Genomic DNA, 15,204 nt, shown 5'->3' on the forward strand with positions numbered 1-15,204 from the left:
TTGGAGTAAATAGTTCACATAGGTATGTATTTAAATGATGAAAACATCCCGATTCCCTAAAAAAATTAAAGTCACAACGATGGAGTGGTAGCTCTTCATAATCTCATATTAATTATACTCACAATGATGCAATAGATCACTGCATTTTTGTAGTGCCGCCATCATGGCTGATCCACAAGCATTTTTTAAATTAATTGCCAAGATACAACGGAAACCTTTAACCTACCCCCAGAAAGCAACAGCTACTAAGTGAAGTATGGCAGCTGTGGTACTTCCCAGGGAGCAAGGTCAGAAGTAAGGACTGTAATCACAAAAAATTAAAAGCACAATGGATCTTTAATACTACTAAAAAATTAAAAAACCATGCTCAGCCAGGACAGCAGTAACAGGAAGATCAAGCTTTTGCACAGTGGCAGTAATCTAACAACAAAGAACGGTCATGAACTTTGTTCTTCATATCTAAATTCCTATATATTACGCAATTCATACTGTCAGCCCACTGTTGTGTCATCTGCATGCTAACGCTGCTGCACACATCAGCACTAATAGATCATGTGTTTCTAAAAACCACACACTGCGCTATGAGTCTGTCAAGCTAAGCAGCAGCAGAGACAGGAAGTTCATGATTTGACCTAATAAAATGAGAAATATCTTGAAGGAGGCTGCATCAGAGAAGTAATACCTCAGTGCCCCAAGGACCACAGCTCTCTACAGAAATTAGAAAGTACTGCTTCTCCCATGTTTCAGATTCACTGTAAAAAGTGATCACAATTAACTCTTTCTGTAGCATAAAGGAGACCTATACAGATCTCACTGCTCCAAGACGTAAGTGCATTATTCTGAGTTAATACAATCCTGCGTATAGACACGTTTCATTGATCAGTAGAGGGACATCCCATTCTTGGCTTGTTTATTCCTCTCTCTCAACTTTCTGCTTGTTGTCTTCTGTACTGCTTCACTGACTATCTCCCATTCACTCTGCAACAACATTTTAACGGCATCATAAATTTCATAAACTCAAAGATCAAACCTCCAGACCCATCAAAAAGGAGGAGGAGGAGAAAGGAAAGTTATGCCCGGAGATGGGCATACAGGACAGGGGCGTCTGAACCATGTGTCTCTGGCCTGAATAATTCTCAGCTCCCAGGTGCTCCTGTCTGACTCACTGTAGGTTAATTAAGGCACATCTACAGTTTTGGAGAACTCACAAATTCGGCATACAGCCTGGAGATCACAGTTCTGCTGCTTCTACAGACAGCTCAGGGTCACAGCCACCCTCAGGCAGCACTGTGACAACAAGCATTGATGATCTTCAGGTTTCTCGGTGCAGAGCTACTTGTCTGGAGCTGATGAAGTCTGACAGACCTGAGCGGTCTCTGCACTGGGCTGTCGAGTGCATGCCATGGTACCTTATAATACATGTTTTCTTCCATCTCCCAGGACATCCGCATTCTACCCAGGTCCTCCCATTGCTCCAGACAGCAGGAATTCGACTGCTCTAGTACTGCCAACTGATGGGGTGTGTATCCTTCTGCCTCCCTAGCCACACTGATAGCAAATTAATTTCCTTGATAAAGAAGGATGACACCCCCCACCCCCCGCATTAGCAAATAAGCCAAGATACCAATAGCAATTTTCTTTTTGGAATCTTGAAATAGAGTCAACATGGGTTAACAGTAAAGGTCAAGGCACCGAGACAGCTGAACCCTGATAAAAACAGGCAATAGATACAGTGGCAGACAGGCGCTGATGTCCTGGAACAAGCAGTCTTCTACACTGCAGGGGGGCAGGATGAACACTCTGGGCTGAAGGGCCCAGCTGAACAGCTGGGTACCTCTAACTTGTGTGGCACGGCAACTCCCCGTGTTCTGCACTGGCACACTCTAATGTGTCTGAGGCAATTAACAGTGCAGTACCAAAGCAGCACAGCAGAAAGACAACTATGCAACCTGGAAGCATCGGAATTAAGTGAAATGGACAACACAAAGCTGGAGACAGATGAGAATTCTCTAAAAGACAGTGAACATAAAGTAGAAAGATCTTAGGGCAAATCAAGTCAGAGAGAGGAAGGCAAGGGAAAAACCACACAACTAAAACCAGGGCACAGCACTTTCTGCAATAAAGAGAAATAAAAAAAAAGCGCTCAGATGCTGCACAACTTTCTCTGGCACTCTGTCATGCATATTGTTTGCAAACATATGTGAGGTCAGTCTCTCCTAGAGGCTCAGCATAGACTGGTGTGGAGTATGTGCAGATACAACCAAACTGCATACTGGAGGTACAAACCCAGAGGACTGCACGTTGATGTTCTGCTCCTTGTACCTGCCAGTTCACTCCAGAGTGGAAAAGAACAAAAACTCCAGAATACAACAGTCCACAACGACATTAAAATCAGAAAATACAGTCTAGAGCAGCTCCTCATGTAAGTATGCCCATACGACAAAAAACATACGGTATTTGGAAAAGATTAAGTACTAAGTTGTTATTCCAGTTCCTTGGAATTAAGGATAGTAAACTGGATAAATTTAGTCCCTTCTCAGTTGGCTTCTGAAACAGCACAAAGCTATAGTCATACTGAAGTTAAAAAGTACTTAAGAGCTGGAGTCAGGAAAACTTGACAGATTTCATCTTCTACTAGTGATAAAAAGATTGGAAACAGAACAGCCCAGAGAATCTGCCTGATGTACATATGCTATTAATTTGCATTTCATTTTGTACTCGGAGTTGTACCAGTAACTCCTGAAAGCAGAAGACAACAGTTAATACTGTGACTAAAAACAATCAGCACTACCCACGCTGCAGCGCCTGCTAGCACACAGCTATCCTGCCAGGCAATCTTCTCCAAAGTTATTTTCTTCCATTGTGAGAAGAAACGTTTCAGTGTTCCCTTAGGTAAAATACATACGGACAGTTGACTCATGGCAGGTGGCTTCTCATTTTTCTAAGAATACAAAAGGTAATATAGACCTGTTATTTTAACTTCTGAACGTGCTTGGCTTTCAGCTTGGTTCTAACTTGCTATTTTTTTCAGCTATAATCACAAATAGCAGTATATTAAACTGTTTGATTTTGAGGCATTAATATATATTAATCATGTCAACCGGAAGAAGTAAAGCAAATTCCCAAGAGACCACACAGCACCTTTATCTACCCCAGTAAAGAAAAAACCCTCTACAAGTCTTGACCTACAGAGCTTATCAGTCTCAAAGCACTTCACTGACAGTAGGTGGCTGTTCTCTCTCCATAGGAAAAGCCAGGCTTGGCTAGATGCAGGTAAATGAAAGGTAGAGCCATGAATATCAGACATACTAACTTACTTTTGGTGTTACCTACAGAAAACACAGGCAGAACGGATTTAAACACAAGCATTACACTGAAGTACCTTTTCAACTCTTTTTTTTTCCCCCCTCCCCTTCTGAATTCCCAGACTTCCAAATCTGTAATAGGGAATGCAGCTGCCTCAAGGGCCAGAGACTAGAACGAAACCTAGGTCAGTATCTCTCTGTTATATGCTTAAAGTAGTGGAGACATTCGTGTGTACACTCTACATGTATTTAACAGAAAAAAAAAGGCAGGAAAAAAAAAGACGATGACCAATGTGTTGTAAGGTAATGTTCTGTTTTTAAATGTCAGCTTCATCCATCTGAAAGAATATCACCTAGAGAAATATTTGAACTTTCCTGTGAGTGGCAGTGTGCTCTACTGAAACAGACAGAGGGTTCGATCTATGACTGAAGTTACCTGGGCCAAGTTCATCCATAGGTATCATATCACGACTCCCAGTCTTCTCGTTATCTATAAAACAGAATCATTGGAATGATGTGAGTTACATTTGCTTTTCTCAACACCTGCTAGTTTTAAGTTAGTCACAGGACCAGAGAGGTCCATAAAGTACTGAATGCAGAGACTACTGTACAAAAACCCCAAACTATTCAACTGTTATCCATTCAGAAAGGGAGGTTTGATCTAAGCTCTCCAGAGAGCACACGTAATCCTTCCATTTTCTGCTTTGGCACTGTAATATAGCTCCCTCTCTCCAAGTGGTAACAGAAACCACAGTTCTGCTTTGGACTACCTACTGTTCTCAATAAGCTTCTCTCTGGTCTCTCCAGAAGAGAAGAGAAAGAAAGAAAGTAAGGGTGCAGTTTCACGTGGCACACAATCCAGTCTAGCAGCCTCCTGAGCCAAAGGAAAGCTAACCCACAAAGAAAACAAGAAGTTTGTTGTCAGATCAGCAAACTGACCCAAGATATCCTCTGTCTGCATAATTTGCTGGATTTGATCAAAGTCAGGGAAGGTGGAAACAGGAAAGGCAGTGTAGGGCTGTGTATTCTGCAGTAATCTGCAGTTAAACCAGGTAAAGTGCAACATGGCAAACTCTGCCATACGAGACGATTTCTGAGAAGAAATCTGGACAACTGAGTGTTAGAAACTAGAACCAGACTCAGAGACAAAGCAGTCACAATGAAGCTAAAGCTGGAGCTCCACCAGCGTTGGTACGGCTGCGTCAGGCCTGATGAACAAGCACAGACAGGTTTAGCTAGCCTTTGGATAAACCATCTCCCACGAAAAAACCCTGCACAGCAGAGGAAGAAGCACTGCCAAAACAGGGACATTTATTTAGAAAGGAAAAGACTGCAATACTGAGTCGCGGTAAGGCCAAGCCCACTCCTGGCTAAAGGCTAGATTTACTAATGTTGTCAAGCAAGGCTCTTCTACTCTTTCAAGGTTCCAACTCACATCCATCTCAAATTCTCCCAGGAAGATTTAACTGATGATGTTGCATACAGGTTGAGAAAACAACATCGGTAGTGTACATTTCACAGGGGAAGGAGTACTATCCATATCCAGCTAATAGGACTGAACATTTTGGAACTGTGGGGTAAAAAGCAGCACTAAGTAATACATTTTCACCCCCTTGCTCCTGGCCCTATCACTGCTGTAACACAGATGTGGAAATCCAGCAAACAAGCAAGCAAAGCACAACAGAAAAAGTGATACAGAGCAGAACTGACCTTGACTTTTATCCACCAGGGGCAAAGTGCTGTCATCATAGCCAGACCTGCCAGCAGTACCTTTGGAACCCTTTGGAGCTGCAGAAACAGACTACGAGACAAAAGTCACATAAATACAAAACTGCTACTCAGGAAAATTGAACAAGAAAAATAAACAAACCAACAGTATGGAGAGAGATCATGGAATGCTGCTAAGCCCTCCTTCTGTTGATAATACAGCATTGGAGTGGTTTTTATTTTCATATATACTTGTTGGTGAAATTTTTTTCCTGTTACCTAAACATTAGCATTGTTGGTCTGTAAAAGGAGCAAAACCTTTCCACAAGGGAAGATGAGGAGGCTGCATGTCAAGAACAGGCCGCTGCGCTATACTGCTAGATGGAGGTTTCAAATGAGACACAACTAAGAAAAGACATGCCCAGTAAAGCACAGGCATTTGGCCTACACGAGGTGGCATACTTCCAAAACCTAAACAGCTGTATTTCACAGACCACTGAAAAACACACTCAGCAAGTACACGCACAATGCTGTGACTGAACAGATTACGATACACTGTTCTATCACCTACCAGAACAGAACCCAAGCCCTCAATCTATCAGACTATAATATTAGACCAGGTTAGGACATCTTCCACTCGAGCATTTCCATAACTAATCTAAGACCCAGCACCTTTACCTGGAAGTGTGATTTGTTCCACCCTTCCTTCTGCAGGGCATTTCGTAGTTCCTTATAGCTCCAGATCATCTGAAGAACGTGAGATGCTGCTTTTGTTTCTCTGGGAGATTGGCTGATTTGCAAGATAAAATCAGAGCTTAAGTATCAAACTATATAATACTATTCATACATTGCCTTCTTTGCACCAAAACAATGTCCAGGAGAACCTAGTACTCCACACAGCTACTTCTTTGAACCTATAAGCTACAGGACATATGTGAAATCATTTGGTGACTTCTTCATATCTATACGTAGTTGCTGACAAAACAAACAAAAAGTTGTAAATTGTGCAGATTTCTAGGTTTTCACGTGTATTGCTGGGCAAGCACTGAGGCCAGGGTGACTCTTTTATCTTGTAGCTGTCATTAACAAAAGACAGATGGATTCCATCCTGTCTGGATTTATTTAGGAAAAAAACCAAAACCCAAGTTCTAAGCCACTTTTCAAACCTTCACCCCAACTTACATATATTCCTTACAGTTCAATGAAGTTGCTTCATGGTTTAGAATACCTTACAACGCAATTTGGGTCAGCAAAAGATAAGCTATTTTTGAACACAAAATGAAATTTTATCCATTCCTTCCTAAGTCAGTACAGAAGCACCCTCTGTAAAATAATACAGGGCTAGATTCTCGGTTGGCTCTGCTATTTCGTAGCAATGCAACCCAATACTGACGTTTGCTGAAAACACACCTAAAAAGAAGCTCATGTCTAACAGGCTGAACCAAACAAAACTTTGGTCTAAAGCAGTCAGAACACAGTTTTCAACAGAACGGCAGAGTGAAAATTCGTCACTTCATATTACCACCATCAGCCCTTCCGCCAGCACGATTACTGCACATCATTAACCATTTTACTTAAAAGAAACAGATTTCATCACTGGCATTCCAGCAACACAAAGCTGCCACACAAAAAAGGCCTCCCCCACTAAAAATAAAGATCATGGTTTCACTGCAGATGATGTCTGCTAAATGCATACATGGTGCTAAGATGTATCTGACAAGGACAGAGCATGTCTTAACATGACTGAAATGACTACTCTATTAACTTTTTTTAAATGAAGTAAGCCTATTATAGGTGCTGACTGTTTTTACTACGTGTATAGTAATTACTCTGAAATGAAAGCCTCTGAAAGGTTAGGATGCTTGAATACTTTCACAAAGCAAAAGCTACTGTTCACAGTGACATTTTCGTGTTTGCAGTGAGCTCTTCTGCATTTTGCCTTCAACTGTCACTTACCTTGACTTGCTGATAGCTACCAGCTTCTGAATGCCCTGTGTCTGGATCAGAGACCTTGCATTTTCTGAGCTGTCAGTAATGATTTCATGGATGGTATTCAACACCGCAACCACTGTATCCTCTTCCAGGTTCTTTGCAGATCTCTGCTGCCTGCTGGGCAAATTTCTTACCAGCTCCCCCATGGCATAACTACCTAGATAAGGGGAAGAGATACCATTAGTCCGCCCTAATCATCATTTCAGCTTCCCATCCAAATGATAAAATTCAAGGGTGTTTGCTATGTCAAAAAACTTTATAATGTATGTGTTTTGAACCTCAAGACTGTAACTTTGTGTATTTATCATTCATTATTTCAATGGGATTGAGAGTTGATACCTATGACAAACTCCTTCATCATGAACACTAAAAGGTATTGAGAAAAAAAAAATAAAGCAATCTTTATCGAGAATTTTACAGCCAGCATCTATCATACTTTGCAATGCCTGAGGCAAAAAGCATCCAGTAGCTGCTGCTAATGCCGCATATTCATGCTAATACACGCACACGGCTTACTCAACTTAGCCTTGCAATAGGCCTTCTGGGGCAAGGTGTGCAGCCATGCATTTATTAACCTTCCAGCAGCAAAGGTAACAGTATTTCCTCCTGGGTGCAGTTAGCCTTCTCCGTGTATAGTACTGGAGAAAAAACAAGGAGTCCGTAGTTTATCACCCCTGGGTGTCTGTCTGTACCATTTGCCTAGCTACACCTCTGAAGTATTAAAAAAAAGAACTTGATGTATTAAAGCAGAATCCCATCTTGCTACTTCTTAGTATCAACTTGGGTGATGGCCCTAAACATGTGACCAACATTTCCTGGCCTGACGAGGTTATAGTTTAAACAAATACATCAGTTAAATGGAGGCATCCAGAGAAAAACTCAACTCGCAGCTGAATCTTTCAAGATGCTGGTTTATGGGCAGGTGAATACTTATTTACCCCCTTGGACAGAAGGTAGCGAGTGCTGCTGAAGAACTAACTTGGAGAAGAGTAAGCTGTTTGGCGTCCAGCTTCTACAAGTCGCTACCATGCAAAACGATGAGAAGGGAAGGAGGAAGCAAGAAAAAAGGGACAACTTTAAAGCCCACTGCACTTCCCCAGTTTAGCTCAGCATGCCAAGGGCAAGACTCCCTCTATAATATAAATAGCAGGCCTAAGGAGCAACATCTCTGTAACGACCACGTGCGACGAGGAGCACAAGTGCCATGTCAGCCAGAGCTCAGGAAGAGACAAGAAAACTCTTGACCCCCCCAATCCTCTGCACACCTACACACACTCCTGTCTCCTGCAAAAACCTACATCTCTTTTCACTCCCGAGTTAGAGATTTCCCCTCAAACCACGGCTTGTTTGTACTGGAAGTACAAACGGTTGTACTGCTGGAAGTACTTTCTGAGATGACAGCCCTCCACTTGGTGGCTACAGAGTAATCTTAGTGCGGATGGAAACTGCATACAAAATGAATCCTCAGCACAAGTGACAGAAAACATGAGGTGTCTCAAGGGTATCCAAGGTCCCAGCTTGGTTAGAGAAGTTCAGAAAATACCTATAAGATCTTTATTGCGACGATCCATGGAAAGGTTTCTCAGGGCAATTGACACAGCCCTCACAACCTTGTCAGAGTCGGACTGGAGCAGCTCCACAAGCACTGGCAAGCCTCTCTCCTTCCGCACTGTTGCACGGATGTACGTGGACCACTAATCAGAACACACACAGGAAAAGAAACAACACAAAGTATTGTGAGTTCATATACCTGTCCCTTCCTTGCCCCGGCATTTCTTTCAGTGCTGTAATTAATTTTTTTTTCCCCTGCAAAGACTAGTTAAGTTGTGTGTGCCGATGCATCTACAACTTAAGCCATCATTCAAGTTCATCAAGCACCAAGGAAGGAAGGATGTGTAAGTTCATCCTGCAGCTTAGCAAGCTGCTGGGGAAAGAGAACAGAAATAGAAGGAAGGAGTGTCATCTGCCAGCATCTGTTCTGTACACACCTCTGTGTGAAAACACATCCCTCTGGATTAGGAAAAAAGAGGTCATTCGAAGGGGAACAGTAAAGCATCCAAAGCATCTGTTATCTTCCCCCACCTCCCATTTCATGCTTTTATTCTGTTCCATGATTGATTTTAAAATAAACTGTATTCAAGACAGCTGTGAAACACCACCCTGCTGCTCCTCAGGCTGCCGATCAGTCCACTTTGCCATGCAGTTCTAGAAGTGCTCAGGCCTTTGAGAGAACTGCCTGATTAGTGCTGCAGATGCTTCAGAGAGGGTATCAGAGGAGACTTTGGAGTGCAGTTTCCTAAGCAATCTAACAATCCAATGAATTAAGTGTTCAGGACACTTAATCATCTAACAACAGGCTTTTCTGAATGGACGAAGCAATGGTTAGTGGTTTAAGTAGTAAAACCTACTCATGGTTAAATCATCATGAACTCAGTGACACTTCCACTATGTAAATACCATCCGTCCAGAAGCTGCAAAACATCTTAAGGGGGCAAATAAGATGGAAATGGTTTCTCTGGAGCTCCCACCTCCTTCCTTTTTAAAGGAGACGTCAGTGCACAAAGTAACAGTGCACTTATAACATGCTTTGTTCTTTGCTTACACAAAGGACACTAAAAAGACTCAAGAGCAGATTGCACTCACTGTCCAGTTGCCAGCACTGAGATTCTGCAAAGCCCCTGCTGCAGCTTCCAGAGTGTTGAAGTTCTGACTTTCAGTGAGGATGGAGAGGTACAGTCGGACCACATCTGGCTGGTACAGTAATTCAAAACCTGCAGGTGGGGAAAAAGGAGAACAGAAGCAAGAGAAGCAGAGAAGGCAATGTATGAATAAACACATACCTTTATTTAATCACATATAAGAACAGTCAAGAGAAAGCTACACCACAGAAAGAAGGGTTTCTGCCATGTTCGGGACATTATATTCACAGTCACTGAAAATGGTGCACACGGGAACTCATGGCTGGGATATTCACCTGGGATGAAGGTCCCCTCTGCTTGTCTGCAGGTTCACGATTCTTCCTGAAATCCGTGCTTTACTCTATAGTGCCTAGCAGGCTGTGTCTATGTGTGTAATAACAAGGTGACAAGAGACAATTTTCATCTGCTACAATTCCTACTTTGCATCTCTAGATTAGGTTGAAAATTCATCTTGCACTCCTGTTTTCATTGAAATCTATCTCAGTACCTTTACAGGCACAAACAACAGGGCCAAAGAGAGCAAGCTACACAATCACATCAGCCACCCCCTTCTCACACCTGGGTGACAAAAGAAAGATGCAGGATGTCAAAGCGACTAGAAATTCCAACTGGTAGGGGCAGGGAGACATGCTGACTCCAGTTCCAGTATTAGATAAAGAAATACACCAGCACTCTATCACACCGAGAGACTGCGACAGACACGTATGTTAACTAAATACGCCCAGAGTGACTGCATCAGCTTTGCAGTTTAAGCACGACAGGAATGAGAACTATTCCCAGCTCTGCCACGGATTTCCTTTTGTGATGCTGAGTAACTCACAGGAGCATCCGTGTCTTGACTTCCTCATCCATAGGATTAGGATTTATTCATCTATCCACATTCAAAAGGGGGTCTTAGGCAAGAACTCCATCATTCCAAGTTGTTGAATATTTTGAAGTAATTTTTATCTATCTCTTTTCACTGTGTGGCATGACACGCTGCATCGATGAGGGAAGAGTATGCAAGCATTCAGTTAAAGGACTTGCTAGACAAACACAATTGCAAAGATCATGGTGCTGTTCAGATTACGTGACCAAAAATCCTAAATCCACTCAAGTGTTTTGGTGAGTGCAGGAAGGCACAAGCAACCTATGCCCAGCATAGGCTCATCTGCTGTCACTGTAACTGGAACATATTTCTGGATCAGTGGCTTTTGGGGTGTTTACAGTAAGTAAAGTTCAGCAGGCATTACCTAAGAAAGGATTTCTGGAAAAACAGCACATGAAAGCAAGCATAAAGGTGTGAATAAGCTTGGACAAAGAGGAAAGATGAAGCTTGTTTTGAGTAGCAGACTTTTTTAATTTGTACACATTAAAAGAATGTTTTTCACATGACAAGATGCTGTCCTGGAAGTGTAGCATAATAATTCAAAGCAAGTCTCTCACCAGCAAGACAGGAAACCTAGAAACACAAATCATTCTCCCTCTTCAGTACTTTCTCTTCAAAATCCCCCATCTCTCATACACATATTTTTCAGCACATATCACAGATTATCATATTTCAGACACCTCAGATCAAACCTAGAAGCAAGAAAACTGAACTATACTATCCTAGAGTGCCTATCTTCTAATTTTTTTTCTTTCTAAAATTCTCTGTTGCCAAAGGCTTTCTGAAATTAAAGCCTCATATTTCAAATCTAACTGTTTCTCTATTTTTCACACTAGTTATTCCTGTGGGACTATGCGAGTCAAGATCTCAGAATTCAATACTTTACATCTTGTATAACACCACCCATAAACACAGGCCATGCTAACGCCCTGGATATACAGGGCTTATTTATCCCATAGAAAGCAAGAGAACACACTCCAAGGGTTTCTTTCCTCCATACAAAAACAACTGGTCTATGTACGAATATCCATGAGCTCCCCCATGTGCTGGCTTGTACTTCCCCTGCTCAGCTCCTCGCACGCATACCAGCACGCTTGCACTCTTCTCAAACGACTGGGCAGTTAACCTGCTCCGTGTCTGTGACTGGTTTTAATACCACCGCTTGCTGGCTATCTGACACCCTACAGATATGTGCAAGCCGCAACAGATGGCAATCCCCAAACGCATCCTGCCGATCCATGCCACTTACTTTCCTCTTCTCCAATGTCCTCTCCTTGCATTGGGATCATTGCCCTCTATATTGAATGCTGAGAAAAACTGTAGTTACTCAATACATGAGGCATGAACAGTTGTAGAGCTTTTCTTCATTCCTCGAATAAGTTCATGATTATCTGACTCCAATATGACCTCCCTATCAACTTTTTCCTCTGTCCCCTCACAAGGTGAATTGGCAATCTAAGAACTCCTCATCAAAAAACGTGCTGCCTGACAAGCATGCAATATTCCTTTCCTGAACACTAATACTTAAAAAATCTCTCAGGATAGCTTACTCAAATTTTGACACTGTGTTATCTTTTAAGGAAGCTTTGCTGAAATGCAAATCAGATCAGCAAAAGAGATGAAGGCAGGTTCATTAGCAGATAATATTCATACAGAACATTTACTGTTTCTGTATTTTAGCTCAGACCTGCCTGTGGTTGAATGGTATGCAATTGTTCAGCCAGTCTTCTCTGAGGGCTTTGTTTTAAAGCGCCTAGTCATAATTTCAACATACTTGGAAACAGCCCCACACGTTCACCCTCTCCTGTTATTTAAATGCAGTCTACAACGTGCCCTTTCTGTCAGTCTGTATGTTCGTTTTTGGCTGGACACTCTCCCTTCTTCTCAGCACCTCACTGTGCATGAATACTAAGACGCAACAGCCCTCTCACCTCCACTTACCTCCTCTGGACAGAGCTGCATTCCAGTCACGCACCTCCCACCCGCTTTCCGTCATTACTCCTCTTCATGCATGAAAGGCTCTCCTTTTTCCTACCTACTAATGTAAGAGCATCTCAAAAATGTCTTCACCTTCTCTCTTCAATAATGCACAGCATTTCCTCTACCAATTACCAGCACATTTCTGCCTTGGGGCACAACCCCTTAGCCAGTTTGGTGGATGATTCCTGCATTGCTCCACACAGACCCACTTTTCAACTACATTTATGCCTTCGCCCCATTAGCATCTGTTTTAAACAGGGTTAGCAAGTGCTATGCACTGTATACGAAACTCTGTCCTCCCTCATGTCTCCCCACCTCCCCAAACTGCCGCATGCTTCCAGCACTGCAGCACCTCTGTGGCAGCCTGGCTACGCCAGAAAAAGGCAGGCAGGAGTTGCTAAAACAAAGTATTACGAATGCCCCTCGTGGATGGCTGCTCATTAGCAGAGACGAGAACCTAATACTGAGAAAGTTACTGCTGCACCGGAGGGTTTCTTCCCCTCATTGACAGCAAGCTGACACTTTTAATAAGCATTATAGTCCCTTAAAAAGAAACAAACAAGTTTTATACTTTCTCCATCTGCCTCCCGTCCTAATGAATCCAGCTCTGCTATTTATAGGATGCAATTTGTCTGAATTATTATAAATTTCCTTCCAGTGTTGTGTGGAGGCCTTGCACATTTTTCCACGAAGCGCTTCAAGCACGTTCCTGGGAAGCACAGCTGGTCTCACCTCCATTAAGCACCTGCTTCTCTTCAGAACTGATTTCCTTAATTTCAAGATCATCTTAATTATTTTTTCAGGTAATGTTACTTTTGTGCAATATATGGCTAATTGCTTATATCCATTTTTTAAATGGAAATGAGAAAAGAGGGTCATTAGCGATGGGTAATACATCAAATGAGAAAAACATCCACTGCTTTTCTTTTTCCTTAAAAGGCTGTTTTAATTATAGCCCAAATTCAGCACTGCCCTTAAAAAGATCATTTCTCCCAGAATAAATGAGACTTTTCCATCGGTTATGGATTTGTGCTGAGTTGCAATCTACACTGTTTCCTCCTGGAAAAGCATGGGGATAAGTAATTTATTGCCTTTTTATTGCAGAAAGCAAAGTAAACAAGTTCACTATATTAGCTTTTGCCTTTTCGCGAAATGGAAAACGCCTCAGACACTGATGTCATCGTGAGAGCCAGACATTTAACAGCATCTAAGCACTCCCCCAGCTAGTGGCATGAACATGTATACAAAGGAAGATCTTCCACATTAGACTCCTCTTCACTTTGAAGAGCTACTGGAGGGAGTCCAGCGGAGGGCTACAAGGATGGTGAGGGGACTGGAGCATCTCCCCTGCGAGGAGAGGCTGAGGGAGCTGGGCTTGTTCAGCCTGAAGAAGAGAAGGCTGCGAGGGGACCTTATAAATGCTTATAAATATCTGAAGGGTGGGTGTCAGGAGGATGGGGCCAAGCTCTTTCCAGTGGTGCCCAGCGACAGGACAAGGGGCAATGGGCACAAACTGAGTCACAGGAAGTTCCGTCTGAACATGAGGAAGAACTTCTTCCCTCTGAGGGTGACGGAGCCCTGGAACAGGCTGCCCAGGGAGGTTGTGGAGTCTCCTTCTCTGGAGATATTTAAGACCCGCCTGGACAAGGTCCTGTGCAGCCTGCTGTAGGTGACCCTGCTTCAGCAGGAGGGTTGGACTAGATGACCCACAGAGGTCCCTTCCAACCCCTACTATTCTGTGATTCTGTGATTCACCAACATGCAGCAGTCTCATCTTTCCAAGAAGAGGAAGATGAGCTGCTTTGCAGGAGAGTTGCTCAAAATTGGCAAATGGATTAGTTCCGTGTGAAGTTCGTGCTAGCAGGAGCTGCCAAGCGGATTATGCTTTGCCCACGAAGCAGTTACAGCACAGAGAGCAGTTTCAATCCTGGGCGGGAAACACCTGAGGAGTTAACGGGGTGACTGGCCATCTCCGTCCGTTCAACCCTCAGTGCCTGTGCTGAGAATGATGCAGCAGTTCCTGGATTATCTCCTCCACAAACCTATTTGCCTTTGTCTTGGCAATGCTGATCTGTGCCCACACTTCGCTACATTCTGGCAATAACGTACAACACTGCACCAGGTGCCTATCTGAGATACACCAGCTTAATCCCAAATTCAGACAACTCTCTTTGGAGGAAGGTTGCCAAATCTATTCCCCTTCACCACCCATCCCATTTAGGATTTATTCTTCCCCTGCAGGCATGGGAAATTATACACATGTGGATACTGGTCAGATGAGAGTTTTCCGACTGCTGCATCAGAAATGCGCTGCTTCATGTTCTATCCCTAAAAAAACTCTGGGTTGCTGCTTAAAAAGAGAGACAAATTTCACACAAAGCTGGACAGATGCTAGCAACACTGTAGGAAAAATTATAAATACACTTACCCCTACCAAAAAAAAAAAGATCCCTAACAAACTCTGATAACTACTCATTCTTGCAGTGTCCATAGGCATGCTTACATTAGTGTTTTGATTCAGACCACTTTTGAAGAGAATTTCCCACTTAACTGCACTTCAGTTCCCAACACAGAGCAGTCACAGCACCACCTGAGCTCATTTTGGGATGGAAATGACCCAAGAGAGACACTTCAGGACCCCACTGAGGGTGTG

The 15,204-nt window shown here is 42.9% G+C and overlaps 1 protein-coding gene across 17 annotated transcripts in view; it reads right to left on the bottom strand.

Moving 5' to 3' along the window:
• ARVCF (ARVCF delta catenin family member) overlaps positions 1 to 15,204 on the bottom strand; it is a 300,745-nt gene that overhangs the window by 10,458 nt on the left and 275,083 nt on the right. For all 17 annotated transcript variants that reach the window (XM_075434691.1, XM_075434687.1, XM_075434698.1 and 14 more), the window contains 6 exons: positions 9,648 to 9,775; positions 8,548 to 8,698; positions 6,969 to 7,161; positions 5,691 to 5,802; positions 5,016 to 5,106; positions 3,742 to 3,795 (listed from right to left, as the gene is read on the bottom strand). In XM_075434691.1, the coding sequence (XP_075290806.1) occupies positions 3,742 to 3,795; positions 5,016 to 5,106; positions 5,691 to 5,802; positions 6,969 to 7,161; positions 8,548 to 8,698; positions 9,648 to 9,775 (729 nt within the window). The remainder of the gene's footprint in view (positions 1 to 3,741; positions 3,796 to 5,015; positions 5,107 to 5,690; positions 5,803 to 6,968; positions 7,162 to 8,547; positions 8,699 to 9,647; positions 9,776 to 15,204) is intronic.

Source organism: Opisthocomus hoazin, chromosome 13 (assembly GCF_030867145.1).
Source record: "Opisthocomus hoazin isolate bOpiHoa1 chromosome 13, bOpiHoa1.hap1, whole genome shotgun sequence".
Lineage (NCBI taxonomy): Eukaryota > Metazoa > Chordata > Aves > Opisthocomiformes > Opisthocomidae > Opisthocomus > Opisthocomus hoazin.